General features: G+C 35.7%; 3 protein-coding genes across 6 annotated transcripts; 2 read left to right on the top strand and 1 right to left on the bottom strand.

Annotated features, from left to right (window-relative positions):
- Positions 1-313: 313 nt before the first annotated feature.
- fga (fibrinogen alpha chain) lies at positions 314-5,736 on the top strand. Its single transcript, NM_001194989.1, has 6 exons — positions 314-491; positions 1,706-1,819; positions 2,155-2,338; positions 3,223-3,368; positions 3,790-4,648; positions 4,869-5,736. The coding sequence occupies exons 1-6, from the start codon at positions 438-440 to the stop codon at positions 5,564-5,566; spliced, it is 2,055 nt and encodes a 684-aa protein (NP_001181918.1). The 5' UTR covers positions 314-437; the 3' UTR covers positions 5,567-5,736.
- Positions 5,737-10,050, top strand: LOC100536670 (fibrinogen alpha chain). Of its 3 annotated transcripts, none has more exons than XR_012405464.1 (5): positions 5,737-7,324; positions 7,599-7,782; positions 7,903-8,048; positions 8,261-9,290; positions 9,480-10,050. XR_012405464.1 is itself a non-coding variant. In XM_073949358.1 (4 exons), the coding sequence occupies exons 1-4, from the start codon at positions 7,322-7,324 to the stop codon at positions 8,555-8,557; spliced, it is 630 nt and encodes a 209-aa protein (XP_073805459.1). In that variant the 5' UTR covers positions 5,737-7,321; the 3' UTR covers positions 8,558-10,050. The 3 variants fall into 3 exon arrangements, 1 of the variants encoding a protein (XP_073805459.1); XR_012405465.1 differs by having other exon boundaries at positions 8,261-9,303; positions 9,456-10,050; XM_073949358.1 differs by having other exon boundaries at positions 8,261-10,050.
- Positions 10,051-12,338: 2,288 nt separating this feature from the next.
- Positions 12,339-20,056, bottom strand: fgb (fibrinogen beta chain). Of its 2 annotated transcripts, NM_212774.1 has the most exon segments (8): positions 12,406-12,875; positions 13,780-14,065; positions 15,468-15,590; positions 16,610-16,951; positions 17,332-17,515; positions 18,549-18,752; positions 19,816-19,830; positions 19,933-20,034. In NM_212774.1, coding segments are annotated over 8 exon segments (1,458 nt in total). In that variant the 5' UTR covers positions 20,005-20,034; the 3' UTR covers positions 12,406-12,643.

The raw sequence follows: 20,056 nt of genomic DNA, 5'->3' as shown, positions 1-20,056 counted from the left end.
AATGTAACGTTTGATAGTTGATTGTTAAATAAAAGCCTTAGCTTCATTAAAACAACAACAATGTTTAAATTATTATCATTATTTTTTTAATAAAGCAATAATGATTGATTGAATTATATTCCATTTATCTGTTCATAGGCCCCAAAGTAAAGTTGAAAGTTAGTCTTCAGTCAGCGTCACTTCTTGTACAAGCATACAGCCTATATTCTCATTCCCGTAAGCTAGTTGATAATAGCTAAATGTTGTGTAATTTGCATCTCTCTCTCTCTCTTTCTCTCTCTCTCTCTCTCTCCATATTTGTTTCTGAAAGGTGTCTGTTCCAGATTGTGGGGGCAGAGAACGATGGTCAATAGTGAGTCAGTGTGTTGATCAATCCCAAAGGTTCATATGTGATGTGAGAGCAGAGACAGTCTGTATTCTGCACAGAGAGGCTGGAGATGAAGTTCACACATTCACTGCTCTGCCTGTTCGTGGCGGTGTCCTCTGCATTGGTGAGTGATATAATGCATTCTATTTTTAAAAAAAGATCAGTATTTTTTATTGTGTTAATGTGTTATTTTTATATTTATGCATATGTGATTTTACTTTAAATCCAATTAATTTTATAATATGTACAGTGCTCAGCATAAATGACTACACACATCACAGAACTCAAAATGAATGGACTTCAAAGTACATAAGATATGCAATTTTAACTTTACATAAGTGCATATAAGTTGTGATGATTAGAAAAGTTAATTTAATTCAACAACAAAAAATGAAGGCAGCAATATATACAGTTGGAGCCAGAATTATTAGCCCCCCTGAATTATTAGACCCCATGTTTATTTTTTCCCCAATTTCTGTTTAACGGAGAGCAGATCTTTTCAACACATTTCTAAACATAATAGTTTTAATAACTCATCGCTAAAAACTGATTTATTTTATCTTTGTCATGATGACAGTAAATAATATTTGACTAGATATTTTTTAAGAAACTTCTATACAGCTTAAAGTGACATTCAAAGGCTTAACTAGGTTAATTAGGTTAACTAGGCAGGTTAGGGTAATTAGGCAAGTTATTGTATAATGATGGCTTGTTCGGTAGACTATCGGAAAAAAATATAGCTTAAAGGGGCTAATAATTTTGACCTTAAAATGGTTTTTAAAAATTTAAAAAAAGCTTTTATTCTAGCTGAAATTAAACAAATAAGACTTTCTCTAGAAGGAAAATATTATCAGACATACTGTGAAAATTTCCTCGCTCTGTTAAACATCATTTAGGAAATATTTAAAAAGAAAATAAAATTCAAAGGGGGCTAATAATTCTGACTTCAACTGTATATTTTTTTTTACAGTGTATAGGATGCTCTACAATAATATATTTGTGCATATACATTAGATTAGTATTTATTTAAGCCAAAACTGGAACTAATCTGACAAAAAAATCGTGAGATCAAAGTCTAAAAATTAGTTAAAATATAGTAAAATTAATAAAAAAAAAAATTATAAAATTTTAATTAATATTAAAAATCAATAGAATAATAAAAAAGATCAAATTTTGTTGGAATGACATGTTTCAATTTAAATGTATTTTCTTGACTACATTCACTGAGAAATGGATAAAATAGTAGTTTTCAAAAGGGTGTACTTATTTGCTGAGCACTGTATGTTAAAATGGCCTATGTTGGCAGACCTAAGTAGTTATAAAGTACTTACTTTTTAGGCCGAGGAGGACACAGTGGTGAACCCTAGAGGCGCTCGTCCTATTGAGCACGGCTTCAAGGCACAAGACACCTGCCAGACAAAAGAATGGCCAGGGTGTACCGATGATGACTGGGTATGGGTTTCTCACTGTTTTTCTTCACTTCGTTCATTCCATCCATCCACCATCATGTGGATGAATGATAACAGCCTTCTAAGCCTATATGCGCAGAGGACCCCTACTGGCCCATATCTGTCAGCTGATAACCACTGATTACGCCCATACAATTGAGTGTAAAACATTCGAGTTGGCTGGATAAAAAATTTCAGACGGCATTTAGAAGTCTTCATATACTACCTATTACTATATATTATATAAGTCATAAATATTGACTCAATAATTAGACAAAACACAAAAATCTCTATCAACAAATTTGTTGCAGTAAATGTTTCTTTCAATCCTCAATATAGGGAAGCAAATGTCCATCTGGCTGCCGAGTTCAAGGCCTCATGGACAAAGCTGACCATGATCTCCTCAAGAAGATTGAGAAGATTCGACGTCTCCTGGTGGAGGGCCAGAAACTATATCGCTCTGCCGATGAAGTGTCCAAAACCACCTATACTTACCTGAGAGAGAAACTGACCTCTAACAGTGGTAAGGATTTGCTTTGGTTCAGTTGTGATCATTTTTGTCCATGATTAAGTTCATTTGTTACGGAGACCCGGAAGAAACGTAATGGTGAGAGTGGAACTGGGATTTTTATTTTGTTTTGATCCCAGATCAACTTCTGTACACGCCATTTAAAGTGACACCTCTGTTATCAAACAAGTGAAGAGCAGCAAATGAATCTAGTTTGGTTTTGTTTGATAACCGAGGTGTCATTTTAAGATTGCACAGATCTATAATGACGGCATTCGATTACTTCAGTAACTGTTTGTGCTCATTTAGGAGAAAATTAGTTGTGTTTAGAAATAAAAACATGCAGGACGGACATGTTTACATATTAAGGTTATTTGTCTGTTTAAACACACAACCGAATCCCAAAGTGTCCTGCACTTTAGCTCCTTTTTAAATGCCGTGTACAAAAGGTGATCTGGGATCAGTTTATCATATAGTGCTTCCGTTAGTCAGTGCTTATACATGCATTCGCTGATTCAGAGGTAGCATATGAAGGGCTACGATCGACGCACAGCTTTAATAGAAAGAAAGTGAATGCAGGCATTTTTATATTATTTTTAACATGCTTTCAAGATCAAAAATATGGGAGAAATATGGGAAAATACTTAATGATAGGATGATAGCGGGATAGAATGGTAAAATACTGGAGAATCGTGGCAAAAATGGGAGGGTTGACATGTATGAAGTGAACAAGAAGTGTTTGTCAGCAACAAGGGAACGCAAAAACTTTAAATCTATATATATAAATTTTCCAACACTCTTTTTTTATCACATCCATTATTTTCCCCCACCATCACTTCCCTTCCGGGTCTCCGTAATTTGTAAAACACACTACAAATCCTCATTTTTCTTCTCCTCAGGTTATGATAACAGGTATATGTCTCTGGCCGAACAACTGAGGCAGAGGATTACTGATATCAAGATTAAAATTGACCGCCAACTTCGACTTCTGGACGCTCTGAAGTCGCAGGTCAAAGATCAAGTTGTTGTAATGCAGCGGCTTGAGGTGAGCAAAATATTTAAAGAAACATTTCACCATGAAGATGACAATTTACTTATTATTTATCCACCCGGGTTACGAGTTTCTTTCTTCTGTTGAACACAAACGATGAGACTTTGAAAAAAGCTGTAAACCTGAAACCATTCACATCTATATGAAAAACAAATACTATAGTCAATGGGTACAATTGTTTGTTTTTCATATGATAGATGTCAATGGTTTCAGGTATACAGCTTTCTTTAGTGTATCTTCTTTTGTGTTCAACAGTAGAAAGAAACTCAAACAGGTTTTGGTTGAACTATCATAAGTCTTAACCAAGTTTTAGCTAAAACGGAGTCTTGGTTTATGTGAAATTTGATCTCTACACTGATTTCTGGAAACAACGGCATCATTAAGTAAACTTTTCCAATATTATCTCCTACCACAGGTTGACATTGACATCAAACTACGCACATGCAAAGGCTCTTGTGCCAGCTACAGCGAGTTCTCGGTGGACAGGGAAAGCTATGTGACTTTGGACAAGCAAATGGACAATCTGAACGCCATGCGTGTACAGAGCGTGGAGACTGTCAGTTCCTTGGGAATCATGAAGAGCAGGCCGTTGAAGGATGTGTTGGTGCCCACCATTTATAAGAGCGGAACGGGCAAAGCTGAGCAGAAGCTGCTTTTTGGAGATGTAGGCCAGATGCAGCTCTCTCTGGAAGCTGAAGGCTCCACTGCCGAATCTGCCGCCACAGTTAGCAAGTTTCCCACATCAGGTACGGGCTCCACATCACAAACCTCCAGCAAGCAGTGCACCAAATCAGTTCGCAAAGTGATAACACACACCAAAGATGGCCCCGTGGAAAAGGTTGAAGTTTCGTCTAGCGGGCCCGGGTGTGATGATTTAGGAAAACTAGGAATTTCAGATTCAGAGTTTTTGACGGCAGCCAAAGATGGGAAAGATTTGAGTCGCGATGGCTTGAAAATAACAGTGACCGGCGGTGATGAAAAGTCCCTCACTTCTCTAAGCCACAGCACTTCTGATCTGGGTGGCTTCGGAGGAGACTTCTTTAAGAATCTTGGCACTGACAACCGAAAGTATGCCTCATCTTCATCCTCAACATCCACAAAGACAGTGTCAGATGGAAGCAAAAGTTACTCAAAGACCACCCTCACTAGCGACCCTATTTTTGGGGATGACCTCGGGGCGTTCATGCGGGGCGACGTGGAAGAAGATATGCCCGACATCCATGCACGCAGTGTGAAATCGCAAGACGATCGCAAGGCTGGCTTTGTTGGCGGAGGTACACTCGAGTGAAACTCTTAACACAAGTGAACCATTGATAAACATAATGATAACACTATTAACAAGAGTTTGTTGGAAACATGTGGACTAACTGATATCTAAGTAAATACCAATCCATCACATTTATTAATACTCACCAAGAAGCAATTGTTTGGATCTCTGGAATGAATTTGCAATGCAGTTTTGCTCTAATCGGCAGGTGTGTAATCTTCTTTCAGATTGCGTTGAAATCCAGCAGAAGCATGTGAACGGCGGTCAGAGCGGGATGTTCAAAATAAAACCAGCGGGGTCTGAGGAGGTAGTAGAGGTTTACTGTGACCAGAGCACTGGGTTGGGGGGATGGACTCTGGTTCAACAGCGGGAGGACGGGTCTGTTAACTTCAACCGCACTTGGAAGGAGTATCTAAATGGTTTCGGACAGATAGACAAGCAGGGTAAGGGCGAGATCTGGATTGGCAACAAATTCCTGCACCTTCTCACTCAGAAAGAAAGTCTTCTGAGGGTGGAGCTGCAGGACTGGACTGGAGCTGAGGCCTACGCTGAGTACAACATTAAAGTTGGCTCGGAGGCTGAAGGTTTCCCGCTGACTGCATCCGATTATGATGGGGATGCAGGAGATGCGTTAGTGAGAGGACATCCCAACCTTGGATCCTTCCTTTCACATGCTGGCATGAAGTTTAGCACCTTTGATAGGGACAGTGATAAGTGGGAGGAAAACTGTGCAGAGATGTATGGTGGAGGGTGGTGGTATAATAACTGCCAGTCAGCCAACCTCAATGGCATTTACTATAAAGGAGGCCAGTATGACCCGGCTACCAAAGTCCCCTATGAGATTGAGAATGGTGTCGTGTGGCTGCCTTTCAAACCAGCTGATTACTCCCTCAAAGTGGTGAGAATGAAGATCAGACCTGTCTGAAATGAAAACATAAAGAGGGGATTAGGGGAAAAAGGATGGATATCTGTTGTTTTGAATGAGCTGTATGATTAATATTCTGCTTGTGTTGAACGTAATACAATGATGATGCAACATACATTTTTACACAACCAGATTACCTCATGTTTCCAATAAAGATGTGTTCACTTTAAGTTCTGGAGTGTGTTTTTATTTAAAAAGGTCTGCTTTCAGAATCATTTTCTGGACGATCTACAGACAAGTTGTAACCACAAAAGCACAATGTGTTCAGATCATTTTGGTTTTCTTTAAGGGGATAGTTCACACAAAAAATTACAATTCTATCATCATTTACTCACCATTCATTTTTGAAAATCTTCTGTCGAACACAAAAAGAAGATTTTCTGAAGAGAGTTTTTATTATAGGAAATAGTATACATTTTTCATATGGAAGTCATTGGTTATTGGTGTTCAGCTTATTTTAGGTTCGACAAGAAAAAAAAACTCAGAAAGCCACTTGAGAGTGAATAGTGAGTATTTGGAGGGGGTGGTGAACTATCGCTTTAAGTTTTCAGTTGATAAAGCTCATTTTAGTCTTTCTCACAAAAATCCACCCCCTAAAATTGCACCATCAGGGGTTCAACAGCTTTTCACCAAAACCATCAATGCTTCATAATGAAACCTTAATAGTGCATAAAGGCCAAATATTTAAAACACTTTTTAGGGGTAGACACACTGAAAACAATGCAGGGTACCATACAATACAACTTATGTCGCCCAAACACAAATCCATTAAGTTAATGTAACTAATTTAAGTTGATTAAACAGAAAACAAGTAGGTTCCACCAAAATCTCCAAAATTTTGTTGTTTCAGCTCATTTTTAATTGGTAGTTTGAACAAGCAGCAAAAAAAAAAAAAAAAAAAAAAACAATGAGTGTAAGTGAGTACTGCTTTATTCACAAATTGTGTCTCTGATGGTACATTTTATTCCCTGACAGAACACCATTACCATCTTCACCAAGAGTTAATGAATAAAAAAAGTCATTTCAAAAACGTTTATTATATTAATTAAATTTAAAATGAGACTACACTGCAAAAAATGCTTTTCTTGCTTAAATTTTTTGTCTTGTTTCTAGTCCAAATATCTAAAAATTCCTAAATCAAGAAGAATTTTCTAGACAAGCAAAACATATTGTCTTGTTTTGAGAAATAATATGTCAATATTAAGTGAGTTTTTCCTTAAAACAAGCAAAATAATCTGCCAATGGGATAAGCAAAATAATCTTACGTCAAAAGAAAAAACAAGATAATTTTTTTTTTACCCCATTGGCAGATTATTTTGCTTGTTTTAAGGAAAAACTCACTTAATATTGGCATATTATTTCTCAAAACAAGACAATATATTTTGCTTAAAATGCTTCTTGATATGAGAAATTTTAGATATTTGGACTTGAAACAAGACAAAAAACCCAAGCAAGAAAAGCATTTTTTGCTGTGTATAATTATGCATGACTTGGTTAAAACGTAACTTAGTTTCATTTATTCAAGCTACTTTGTTTGTTGACTCACAAAAACTACTGCTATAAATCACTATTTGCATATTAGCCATGACCTGTCAATGATACAATATATCACACAAAGTTTAATGCTAGTGTGTTTGGTGTGTTGCAGTGTGTACAGCCTTGAAATCCAGTCAGAAACAACATATTCACTATGATTACAGCAGATCTGGACAGTGTCCAGCACGACCAACATACCCTTTGTGCTCTGATGAGGAGATGGTGAGTGAGTTCGGAAAATCAGATCGCTTATCTTTAAAAAAGTGTGTTTTTTCCTATATAATTAAACCTTCAAATGTAAATTAAAAATAAATCTAAATAAAAGCATATTTTAAGATGTTTAATATGTTTTTAACTTAAGCAAATTCCAGACAGTTTTTATACTAATATAACAGGCACTTTCCGAAGTGGATGCCATTTTTCAAGGGGGCTTTGTCATGCAATTTTGATAAATGACTAATGTATTTTCACAAATGATGTATTTGTTTTTCTGCAGGAGGATAAATGTCCATCTGGGTGTCGACTGGAGGGTCTTATTATTGTGGCAGATGAAGATATTTATAAACGTCTGAGAAAGACTTGTGAAAAGATTCAACAACATCAGGATGCCATTTCATTAGTGATGCAAAAGAGTGTCAAGTTTTATGAGTGTCAAAGGAAAACTATCGTCCAAACTTATAGTACGTTAAATATTATGGCTGCTGTTTTTTTTATTTGCTTACATGTCTAATTCCTAAAATTTAGTGATATAAATACAAAATGGATTTCTTCCCAGATGTCTGATAGTATTTTCTTTACAGTGCAAGAGCTCAGATATGCTGAATTTGCTGAAGATATTCACAAAAACCTCACGTTCCTGCACAAGAGGTCTGCAGAACTTGCTAAAGACTTACGGAAATATCACTACATGATCTGGGATCAGATAAATCAACTCCGTCGAATTGAGGTATGACTTGATGTTAGTGGTTTTAAACCTTTCTAAGCTTATACACACTCAAAGTTAACACTCGAAGTCCACCACACTCCACACACAACCACACATAATCAATATATTTGATCAAATGTTCCCCAAAAAAGTCAAGTCAGGGATTTCACTGTTTGTTTTGAGTTGAAATATAACTTTTGCCCTGATTCAGACTTGTTTTTGTTTAATTTCAGGTGGACATTGACATCAAAATTCGTGCATGCAAAGGATCATGCAAGCAAACCTTTGTCCATGCTATTGATAACGAAGCCTACAAAGCGATGGAGAGCAAAATGAAGCAGTTCAGCATTATCTCCAAGAGGCGAAAAGCATTCTCCAGACCTCAAAAACTAAAACTTCAGCCGGTTGATCGGCCCACAGTGTCTCAAACTTACAGGAAAATCCCCATTTTTCGCACTGAGCTCCTTACAAAGTTTGAAGACATTGAGCAGAATCAGATGGTTTTAGATGAACTCCTAGAAGATATTTAATCATATTTATGTCCATCAGTGAGTGAAGTGGAGCAAAACCTTTCATTAAAGTTGTCCTACATCTATTGAACAACACCAATTCTTGTCTTAGGACAATTTTGATAAACTATTTTTAATCCACTTCAAATATTAACCACTATATAGACAAGTATAAGAGATTTTTTACCCTACGTGGTATATAGAGTGCAGTATACTCACATACTTCACTTTATTCCAACATAGGCTCATTATGAAAACACAGCCCAACAAACATTTCTGGAGATCATGAATTATGTAGCCAGAGGTACGTATGACGTCTTTAAAACGAATGCTATGGGGTGGTGTGACGTCGTTTTTTTTCTGCTTGCCAGCTGACCGTTTACCTCTCTATGGACGACTTTTACGTTGTTACCAGTTTGCCCAGTACCTCGCTGCGTACATTGGCAGACTTGTTAGGTGGAGCGGAGTTGATCGTGAAACAGGTAAAACAAAAACAAAAGGTAAAAAATAAAATAAACAAGCAAATTACAGGGTGAGAATATGGTAAAAGGTTTTAAAAACACCATGGCTGCATTCAAAATCGTATACTTTCCATACTATATAGTATGCTAAAAACAGTATGCGAGCCAAGTAGTATTGCATCGGATGGATGTTACGCTATCTCATGATGCACCACGAGAGAATTCATGAATGGGAGTAAAGCGACGCAACAGATGGGTCACTGAGCTCCATTTATCCTACTGACTTTCATACTGTATAGAACAGGGGTCACCAAACTTGTTCCTGGAGGGCCGGTGTCCTGCAGATTTTGGCTCCAACCCTAAACAAACACACCTGAACAAGCTAATCAAGGTCTTACTAGGTATAATAGAAACATCCAGACAGGTGTTTTGAGACGAGTTTGAGCTAAACCCTGCAGGGACACCAGCCCTCCTGGACCGAGATTGGTGACCCCTGCTATAGAACGTACGTTTCTGGCTGAGTAGTTCATTTAAATTCAAGTCTAGTACCTACTGAGTAGTAGGCTTTTTTTTTACACAGCCTATCAGTTTAGGGTTTAGGGAAGGAGGAGAGTGGGTCAGTCAGTCATTCAGTTAGTTGACAGCGGCCTCTGGTGGATTTACATAAGAAAAGCAGGCGTGAATGGCACTCACAAGAGAAACTTGAGATCTGACAAAGTGTACACAGCGGCCTTTGTTGGATTCGCGAAAATAAAAACTGCACAAAAACAAACCTCCTGGGATGTATTTGGCGCTTTCCAGAAATGTATGTAGTGGTACGTTTTCAGAATGAGCCTGGGTTGCTTTATTTTATAAAGTCTTTGCTATCTATATACATATTTATTTAAACATGACATTTAATCACATTTACAGATGCAGTTTTTTTATGCATCTTAACTCCAGTATTCCAGAGTGATAGAATATAAACTAATATAGTATGTTTTTGTTATATTAGTGAAACACTGAAAAAACTGCCAAAGACCTTGTATACCTCAATAAAATATTTCAAAACTGTGGGATGTGTTTGTAACTGAAGGTTCTCCTTTTATATCATTTCAACTGAAGCTACGCTATATGAAACTTTTAAATGTAAACAAAATTAATTTAAAGAGCAAGACATCATGAATGGGGCAGCACGAGAAAGTGGAGTTTGTATGTTCTCCTCGTGTTTGCGAGGGTTTCCTCCGAGTGCTCTTGTTTCCCTAAAAATTGCAGCTTGAAAGGCATCCGCTGCGTAAAACATATGTTGGATAAGCTGGCGGTTCATTCCACTGTGCGACCCTGGATTAATAAAGGGACTAAGCTGAATAGAAAATGAATGAATGAATGACATCATGAAAGGGCGACGGAATGGCGCAGTAGGTAGTGCTACCCAGAGATGGGTTGCGACTTGAAGGGCATCCGCTGAGTAAAAACATCTACTGGATAAGTTGGCAGTTCATTCCGCTGTGGTGACCCCTTAATAATAAAGAGAATAAGCCGAAAATGAATGATGGATTGACATCATGAATCAATTTTCCAAAATGGATTTTTGTCTTAAAATGACTCGCTATGGTAGTCCTAGATGAAAAAGTTTATTTGGGTCGATTCTTGATAAAGAATAGCCCAGTATCTCCTTAAACAGAAGCATAACACATTTAGTTTTATTTACCAACTTGTAGAGCAGCAAACTTTACACTGATTTGCATATACTGCTGCAAAAATTTAATTTCTCACTCAAGACTTTATAAGACCTTAATGTATTGTCAGGCGTCACAGGGTATTCACTTTGTTTGGCCTGTAGGCCATTTTATGAATGACAAAGGCTGACAGTTTTACCAAAAAAATATAATTTATGTACTACTGAAGAACATGGTCACCTAAATTGGTTGGCCTGAGTGAGTAAATTATCTGCCAGCTTTCTTTTTCTTATTTAAGAGCACTGCGAAACCACACAACAGTCTGGCTCCAAATAAATTAGTGTCTATTTTACAATGATTTCTGTCCCAATATAACATATCTCTATTATGCATATGTGTGTTAATGTGTAACTTTTAAGATCTTGGGGGCTTAAATATATCATATATTCACAGATATCATATTTTTTTCTACTTTAATTTCACTGTTTTATTTTGGGTAAGTGTATGATTTAAACTATTTTCAAAACAACAAACAAGTTTGCCTCTGAAATAAAGTATTTATTTAATATTTCAAGTATTACCAAGAATAATCGAGGTAAATATATCCTCTGAGCAACATATTTTTATTGGGCACATTCCAGACCGAAGTTTGTAAATAAATAAACAGGGTTGTGGAAAGTTCCTTTAGAAAGTAACGCATTACAATATTGAGTTATATATGTTTATTTTTATTATTTTTTAACTAAGCACTACATTTACAATGTACTGTATAACCTATGCCTTCATTTTCCTTAAAAAAAACACATAAAAAAATAGTAATGTAAGATAATGTTATCTTCTAAGAACTTCCTGACCCCATATTTAAAGCAATGGGTTTTTGTACTTTTTGTCTTATTAGTCAAGTAAAATCACTGTGCATTGAGACAATCCATTTTTACTTTACTTTGATGCGTTCAAAATAAAGAGAATATGTTCATCGCCAAAATATATGTGTAACATACGAAACTGGCAGCAGAGTTAAGGATACAAATGCAGTGTTTTCATTAACAAGAGTAATACTGCAGGCAATGGTCACAAGCAAGGGCAAACCTTTAACATAAAGGGTACAAAAGAGCAGTCAGGTCACAGGCAAAGTGATCGCTCCAGGAGGAAAATAGCATAAACAATACACAAAGCAAGGGTCAGGAAACATGGCACAAAAAGACAAAACAAGGAAAAAGCTTCACAATGCGACTGCAAAATGTAAGCGTGAGTTGGGTGCATTTATAGTACTGGTAATCAGTTAATCATGAGCTTCCAGCTGTGTGCGAGTAATCAGCGGAATCAGGAACTGGTGTGTGAGGTGCATTATAGTATTTGTAGTCCAGTTCAGTGACAGATTAGATTGCTTGTGATTCTGACAGTAAGGGTCTGGCTCTAGTTACTTGCATTAAATATTATTACTTAATTATTCACTTTACTCATTTGCTTTACTCGTTAGAAATGCTTTTATTATGTAACTTGCACTGTAAATAAATAAATGGATGAAAGTATTATTTACAAATGTTTGGGAGACATTCAATTCAGCCTTAGTAATAAGTCCCCGTTTTTAATTTATATATTTAAATACTCATTAATATAAGACAGAATTCACTCAACCTGTGATGTTCATTCATGTATATAAAAGTGTGAGACTATAAAAAAGTGTTTTAAGCATGTTTATTTTCTAAAACATTACAAAACGTTCATAAATACAATAGACAAAGTTTTGTTGTTTGTTGGTCAGCTTTAATGAGAACCAGGAGAACTGTTTCCATCTCATTTCCATCATTTTGCCTTTACATACAGTACTTTAACATGTCCAATAACACAATGTATCCAATGCACTTTTCCAATGTATTCACACTCTTTTATGCAGGCTTTACTATCCTCCGCTTTATTTAAAAAAAATAGCCTATATGAAATGAGATGCTGCAGGAAACGACACGCATTTCATTTCACATGAAGTTTTATTTCTGTTTGAAGTACGGCCTAATCTTCATGCTGATCGTTTTGAGCGAATACCACGAGCCCTTCCAGTTCATCCACACGATGCCGTCATCTGTCCCGTGCTTGGCCATGTATTTAGTATAAGCTCCTCCCCAATAGTATCGCCCGTTAGGATTACAAGAGTGGCATCTGTTGTACCACCATCCACCGCCATCTTCTTTAGAGCACTGTTTAGAAGGATCTCCAGGAATCCTGAATGTGATTAACACAAATGAAGAAAGAGATAACATGTTAGATACAGCCTGATCTCACGAGAAAACGTATTTTGCGTTTTGCCAGTTTAGTGGCTAATTCGTATGAATTCGTACGAGTTCAGTCGTACAAAATGGTACGATTTTAAAAAGGAGGCGTGGCACCTGACCCCACCCCTAACCCCAACCGTCATTGAAGGATAAGCAAATCGTACTAAATTGTACGAATTAGATCGTATGAATTCATACGAATTAGCCACTAAATGAAAAAAGTTACGAATCGCCGTGAGATTGTGTTGGTTAGATACTGTGCAGCTTTTTATTAATGCTAATTATTAGAAGCACACATACCACTTGTCATTAGAGAAAACATTTTAGATAGTCCACTGTAAACAATGCTGAGTTCCACACAATCGATTTTTGTTTAGACAACATGAAGGAATTAGGTTAGCTTATTAGTTTTTAGAATTTTAAGTGAGTTAAACATAAAACAATTAAGCTGTCCCCCCCAAAAACTCAAGACTTGTGTTGTTTCAGCTCATTTTAAGTAAGTGGACACTTTACAATAAGGTCGTATTATTTAATGTTAGTTAATCCATTTACTAACATGAACAAACAATGAACAATATATTTAATAAAGTATCTGTTCATGTTAGTTAATGAAAATCCTTATCATCATCATCATTAGCAAATAGCTAATGTTAACAAGCATGAATTTGGATGTTAATAACGCATTAGTAAATGTTGAACTATCATGAATAGATGCTCTACACGCATCATTCTTTATTAGTTCATGTTAGTAAATACATGAACTAATAAAACCTTATTGTAAAATGTGACCAAACTGCATATGTAATCTTTTCAGTAGCTTTTCCATGCATGCAAATGATTTGGACGAAACGCACCATTTGTCATTATCCCTGTCGTATGTGCTGAACATCATGCCGTTGTGGATGGTCATGGTACGATTCTCTCCAAACAGCTCTGTTGCGCCTTCCAGGAATGTATTTCCAGCCGTTCCTGAGTACCGTCCGACTCCTAGGATGTAGTTGGAGGCTTCGCCCTGCATGCTGAACTGCTCATACTGAGCATAGACTTTTGAGCCGGACCAGTCCTCCATCTCCACCAGAAGCTCAGTGGCACCCATCTTTGAAAGTTGACTAATACGGTCATTGCCCAGCCAGTACTCGCCTAAAAGAGACCACAAAAAAAATTCATTAGGGAATGAGATGATTTGAGCGAATCTAAGAGAAATCATGAACCCTGAGTATTTTTTATCACCATTTCTTTGGTAGTCTAGCAGGTTTACTCCATTTCTTAAAATTGGTTTAGCTTTGTTTACATTTGGTATTGTCAATCTGAATATACTAGTGGACAACACAGGGGTAAACAGAGTCTGAAACATGTACACTTTTGACCATTTTACAGTAATGGAGTTGTGTAATTGTGTTGTCATTCATTCATTCATTTTCTTTTCGGTTTAGTCCCTTTATTAAACTGGGGTGGCCACAGTGGAATGAACCGACAACTTATCCAGCACATGTTTTATGCAGCGGATGCCCTTCCAGCCGCAACCCAACACTGGGAAAGTAATGGTGTTATAATATGTATATTCATTATTGTATTGTATTGTATTGTATGTTTTTTGTATTTTGTGATTTGTTATGGTTTTGGACATGGACCTCAGAGTCTTAAATAAAAGGATTAACAAAAATAAAAGCGTTTACAACTGGTATTAAAAGATGCTTCGCTGATTCAGTGATACAATACTATTTACAATACTAAATATAAAAAACTAAATACATTTAGAAAAGGGGTCTAAATTGTTCTGTGATTGTCCACTTTTGACATACAGTTGAAGGGAAATATATTTTTTGTATTATCTTATTATTTGTATTATCCTGTGATTTTAATAATTAAATAGTTTAATAATTAATGAATTTTTGTCTTTGCCATTATAACACAACATAATATTTTGCTAGTTATTTTGCATGATACTGTTATTCAGCTTAAAGTACAATTTAGTTAGGCAAGTCATCGGACAACAGTGGTTTGTTCTGTAGCCAATTGAAAAAATGATTTCTTAATGGGGATAATAGCGTTGATTTTAAATAAAATAAACTTGAATACAGTTTTAACTGCTTTTATTCCAGCCAAAATAAGACTTTTTGCACAGGAAAAAAAATCCCTTGCTCTATTAAACATAAGAATATTTAAAAAACAATAAAAACATTCATATAATTTAAAATCCTTATAATTTTGCCTTCAACTGTATTACTCTCCCATAAAGAATAACCTGTAACATGGCCAAAAGTGAAAAAAAAAACACACTTAGTGTAAACAAGAGCGTGTTTCTCTATAGAACAAAACACATCTAAATAAAATGTATAAACAGAGTCTTAAAAGGCCTGCTTCACACCAAAACATAACATATATATTAGTCTTTTTTGATGAACATACAATGTAGATTGCTGTTTTACATTTTTAAACTACATACTTTTGATATTTTTTAGGCTACTTATCAGTAAAATCGGAGTCCTACATCTCTAACTTATGCAGAATCCCAACTTATCCCTGTTTAACTGTAGCTCACCTGGAGTCTGGCAGTGGCCTTTGCCCACATCAAATGCAATGTTTCCAAAGCCTCTTCGGTAGTCGTCCCAACGCCTGCCAAAATCAACACTGCCGTCCATACGGTTCTGGATGAGCACCCAACCTATAGAATATTGCAGACGTTTATGATTATGGCTGGAAAAAAAGTCACATGACAAATAATCATCGTTTTCAAAACAGAATGGGGAAGATTTAAATCACTTTGAAAGTGTCATGGTTGTTGGTGCCAGACAGGCTGGTCTGAATATTTCGAAAACTGCTGATCTACTGAGATTTTCACGCACAACCATCTTTAGGGTTTACAGAGAATAATCCAAAGAAGAAAAAATATCCAGTGAGCGGCAGCTCTGTGGGCGCAAATGCCTTGCTGACGCAAGAGGTCAGAGGAGAATGGCCAGACTGGTTCAAGCTGCGTGATGCTATCATGTCAATATGGACCAAAATCTAGTAAAAATGTACTAGTAAAATGTACCTAATAAAGTGGCTGGTGAGTGTACAGTATATTTCAAACATGGCCATTTGTATAAATATAGCGTTTAATCATCAGAACTACAAATATGTATTCATACACTCTTCTTGTTTTTGTACACAGTATTTAACTGTAATATGAACTAATTTACTGTAGGACAGTAATGCAATATGTTACTGTATTTTAAAGTTTCATTGCAAAAACTACTGTACATTTTACAGTAACAATATATACAATACTGTAAATACATATACAGCAAGATAGATGGCGCTGTAAATGTAAATACAGTATTTTTGCTGTAATTGATTTACAGTACGTTATGGGCGAACTGCTGCCAGTAAGTTACTGTAGATTATACAGGAAAGTATTAATAATGTATGTTAAAATAAATAAGCAATAATTATATGCTCATATATGTTCATATACCTCCATATATGAACCGATATATAAAATTATAGCTAATATAATTTAACATATATGCACATATTTGTAATTAGTAAACAGTTTTTGCATAATAATTTGCATATATCAGATTTCTATGTGAGTTTCAAATATATCCACATGGATTTTTTTTTTGTGTGTGTTTACAGAAAAAGCTGTGTCTAGGGTAACTGTAAAATGTAATAGAGTAGACAAGGCCAAAGTTGCCATACCTCCATTTTTACTGGTCTGATCGCAGAAGACCTTGTAAGGCGTTCCAAGCGGATCAGGCCGTATGATGTACATCTGCGAGTCCTCTCCTCCTTTGCGGATGATGTCTTCGCACTCCTTGCCGGACACAACAGGAATGGGGCAGGTGACTTTACAGGGCGCTTGGCACTTGGCTCTCTGAGTAGTGATGGCTTTCTCCAAGCGCTGGATCTTCTCACGGATCTTATCCAGCACTCCCTGAAGGACTTTAATGTTCTGGGGGAAGGTGACGTCCACCGTGTCCTTAATATAAGCATGCTGGGTTTCTAAGCTGTCTGTGTACTGATCAACCACAAGTCCATTGCCTGTGAAAGAACATAAACCATTACTTGTGGGTATTTTTAATAGTCGAGAATGTCTATTAAATATAAAAAATAGGTTGCCTACCAGTATTAGTCAGGCGGATGCTTATACTTTTATTAATTTACTCGACATGCAATGAAATTATTAGACCTCCTGTGAACTTTTCATTCTTTTTAAAAGTCCTTTTTAAACATAATAGCTTTAATAACTCATTTCCTATAACTCATTTCTTTTTTCTCGGCCATGATGACAGTCAGTACAGAATTTTTTACTAGATATTTGAAAAGATACTATAGTAATCAGTCATAATTAGGCAAGTCATTAGACAACTATTACTTTAAAACAAATATCATATAAACAAAACTTTCTGAAGTGTAGTTACCCTCGCTGACTTTTTGTCTTTGAGCTACTTCTGCGGTCATATCGAGGACGTAGCCGTGGATGGAGTTGGTGGATTGAGTCAAGTCGTCCACAGCTCTTTTCAGCTGCTCTACAGTTGGCTTTACATTACGTTCCTGTTTTATGAGGGCTTTCTTCAACTCACAACCTGTGGGACACAACACACCCTGGAACAAGAAGAAATAAAGACTTGAGGTTTGTGTTTGAGGTTTTTACTGTAATAAGGGCCATAAAAATTACCATAAGACATTAATATTCATTTGAAAATACATCTGATTTTATTATATCAGTGAACTTCCTATAACACTACTACTACCTATCAAATAGAAATATATTTGAAATATATTAAATATTTTTTTAATTGGTTTTACCATCTAACACTTCACTTACACCGTATACTATATATATTTTTAAATATAATGTCTTCTTTTTATTCTCATCTCATCTCCATTCACTTTTTATATCTATTTATATAAAAAAGGCTCTGATCTTCTGACAGCAATAATCTATTTTTTATTATATTTTCTATTTCCTCTTTAAAAAAATAAATAAATGCAAAATTAAAATGGCCTTCTAACACTAACACTCCCCCTTCTATATTTTATCTAACAGAGTTGCTAATGCTTCACAAGAATCAAGCGAAATGAATCTAAAACTGTTCAAAATCAAATGTTCAGCTTCAACTTCTTTATATATTTATGCAGCACATTTAACTGCAAGGTGAAATGACCAAAGTGCTTCACATAACACTTGGAAATGTAAAATATTCAAATGACATGCACAACTAAGGTCAAACATTAAAATAAAAAAAATATCACTTTAAAAACATTAAAAACATTCCACATTCCACAAATGTTCTGAAACTCATTCATTCGTTCTCCTTCGGCTTAGTCTCTGATTTTATCAGAGGTCGCCACAGAGGAATGAACCGCTAACTCATTAATTCGTTTTCCTTTGGCTTAGTCCCTTTATTAATCAGGGGTCGCCATAGTGGAAGGAACCACCAACTTATCCAGCATATGATTTACACAGCGGATGACCTTCTAGGAAACACCCATATACACCCATACACTACGAAAACATGCAAACTCCACAAAGAAATGCCAACTGGCAGAGCCAGGACTACAGCAACCTTCTTGCTGTGAGGCGACAGAGCTAACCACTGAGCCACCATGGCAGAATTAAATCCCATTGACTGACCATTTTCTCAGACATATGGTTGCATCCGCCTGATTCAGGTTGCTCCTCTTTCTCCTGCACAGCTTTGCCCACCGGCGCTGCTGTTGGTCTGCCACGGTATCGGGTTCCCCCGCTGATGGGCGGCTGAGAAACAGGGCCTGGAGAGTATGTCTCTCGACCTCTGCTGACGGGACGATGACCCCTGGGGTCTACGACTTCTTTAGCCTAAAATAGATAAAAAAACACATTTTAGAAAATTTCCTTTAAGTTGCAATATATCATTAAGTGATATATATATATATATATATATATATATATATATATATATATATATATATATATATATATATATATATATATATATGTTTAAAGTCAGAATTATTAGCCCCTGTTTATATAGAGAAGATTTTTTCAACACATTTCTAAACATAATAGTTTTAATAACTCATTTCTAATAACTCATTTCTTTTATCTTTGTCATGATGACAGTAAATAATATTTGACTAGATATTCTTCAAGACACTTCTATACAGCTTAAAGTGGCATTTAAAGGCTTAACTAGGTTAATTAGGTTAACTGGGCAGGTTAGGGTCATTAGGCAAGTTATTGTATAACGATTGTTTGTTCTGTAGAATATTGAAAAAATATAGCTTAAAGGGGCTAATAATTTTGACCTTAAAATGTTTTTTTAAAAAATGTAAAACTGCTTTTATCCTAGCCTAAATAAATCAACTAAGATGTTCTCCTGAAGAAAAAATATTATCAGACATACTGTGAAAATTTCTTTGCTCTATTAAACATAATTTTGGAAATATTAAAAAAAAAAATTCAAAGGGGGGCTAATAATTCGGATTTCAACTGTATTTATACATCCAAGATTTTATTTTGGATATGATTAATTGCAATTATTCTTTTACCATCTTATTTTTGTTTCAGCTAGCCAATAAATTATTAGTCCAACACAAAAATATTACAATTAAAACGACGCAGATATATTTTTTATGTTTCACAAAATTAGTAGCATAATTATTAAAACGTTCCTTAAAATTTAAAGAAAAACTAAATATATTTATTATAACTAATTCGAGATATTACTAAATCCTGCATTAGTTACTCTTATTCATTAACATTACTTATGCTAAAACATCACGGATGCTTCAAGTTATTTTAACGTAATTGCAACATAATTATTTATCTTTTTTTATTCATCATTCCCGTTTTTCCTATGATTTATGCAATATATGTTTTGAATTGACTGACAATCGAGTGCAATTAAAAGAAAACTTACCTCTTTTTTTCCTTCCTGTAATAAGAAATCAAAAAAGTTTATCAGTACAATACAATAAAAACTACATTGCAAAAATCTCAAATTTTTATTCTTTGCAACATTTTAAGAGACACTTACTCCATAATCATCATAGTCATCCTGTGCGAGAGCTCCAACAGCACACAGGCAAAGTAATAAGACAAGCTTCATTTTTGTAGAACTCACACTTCAGTTCCAGCACAAGTGTGAGGCAGATGCAGAT

Source organism: Danio rerio, chromosome 1 (assembly GCF_049306965.1).
Source record: "Danio rerio strain Tuebingen ecotype United States chromosome 1, GRCz12tu, whole genome shotgun sequence".
NCBI classification, from domain to species: domain Eukaryota; kingdom Metazoa; phylum Chordata; class Actinopteri; order Cypriniformes; family Danionidae; genus Danio; species Danio rerio.
Note: the sequence above shows the minus strand (reverse complement) of the source record. Positions and strands in the feature narration are given on the sequence as shown.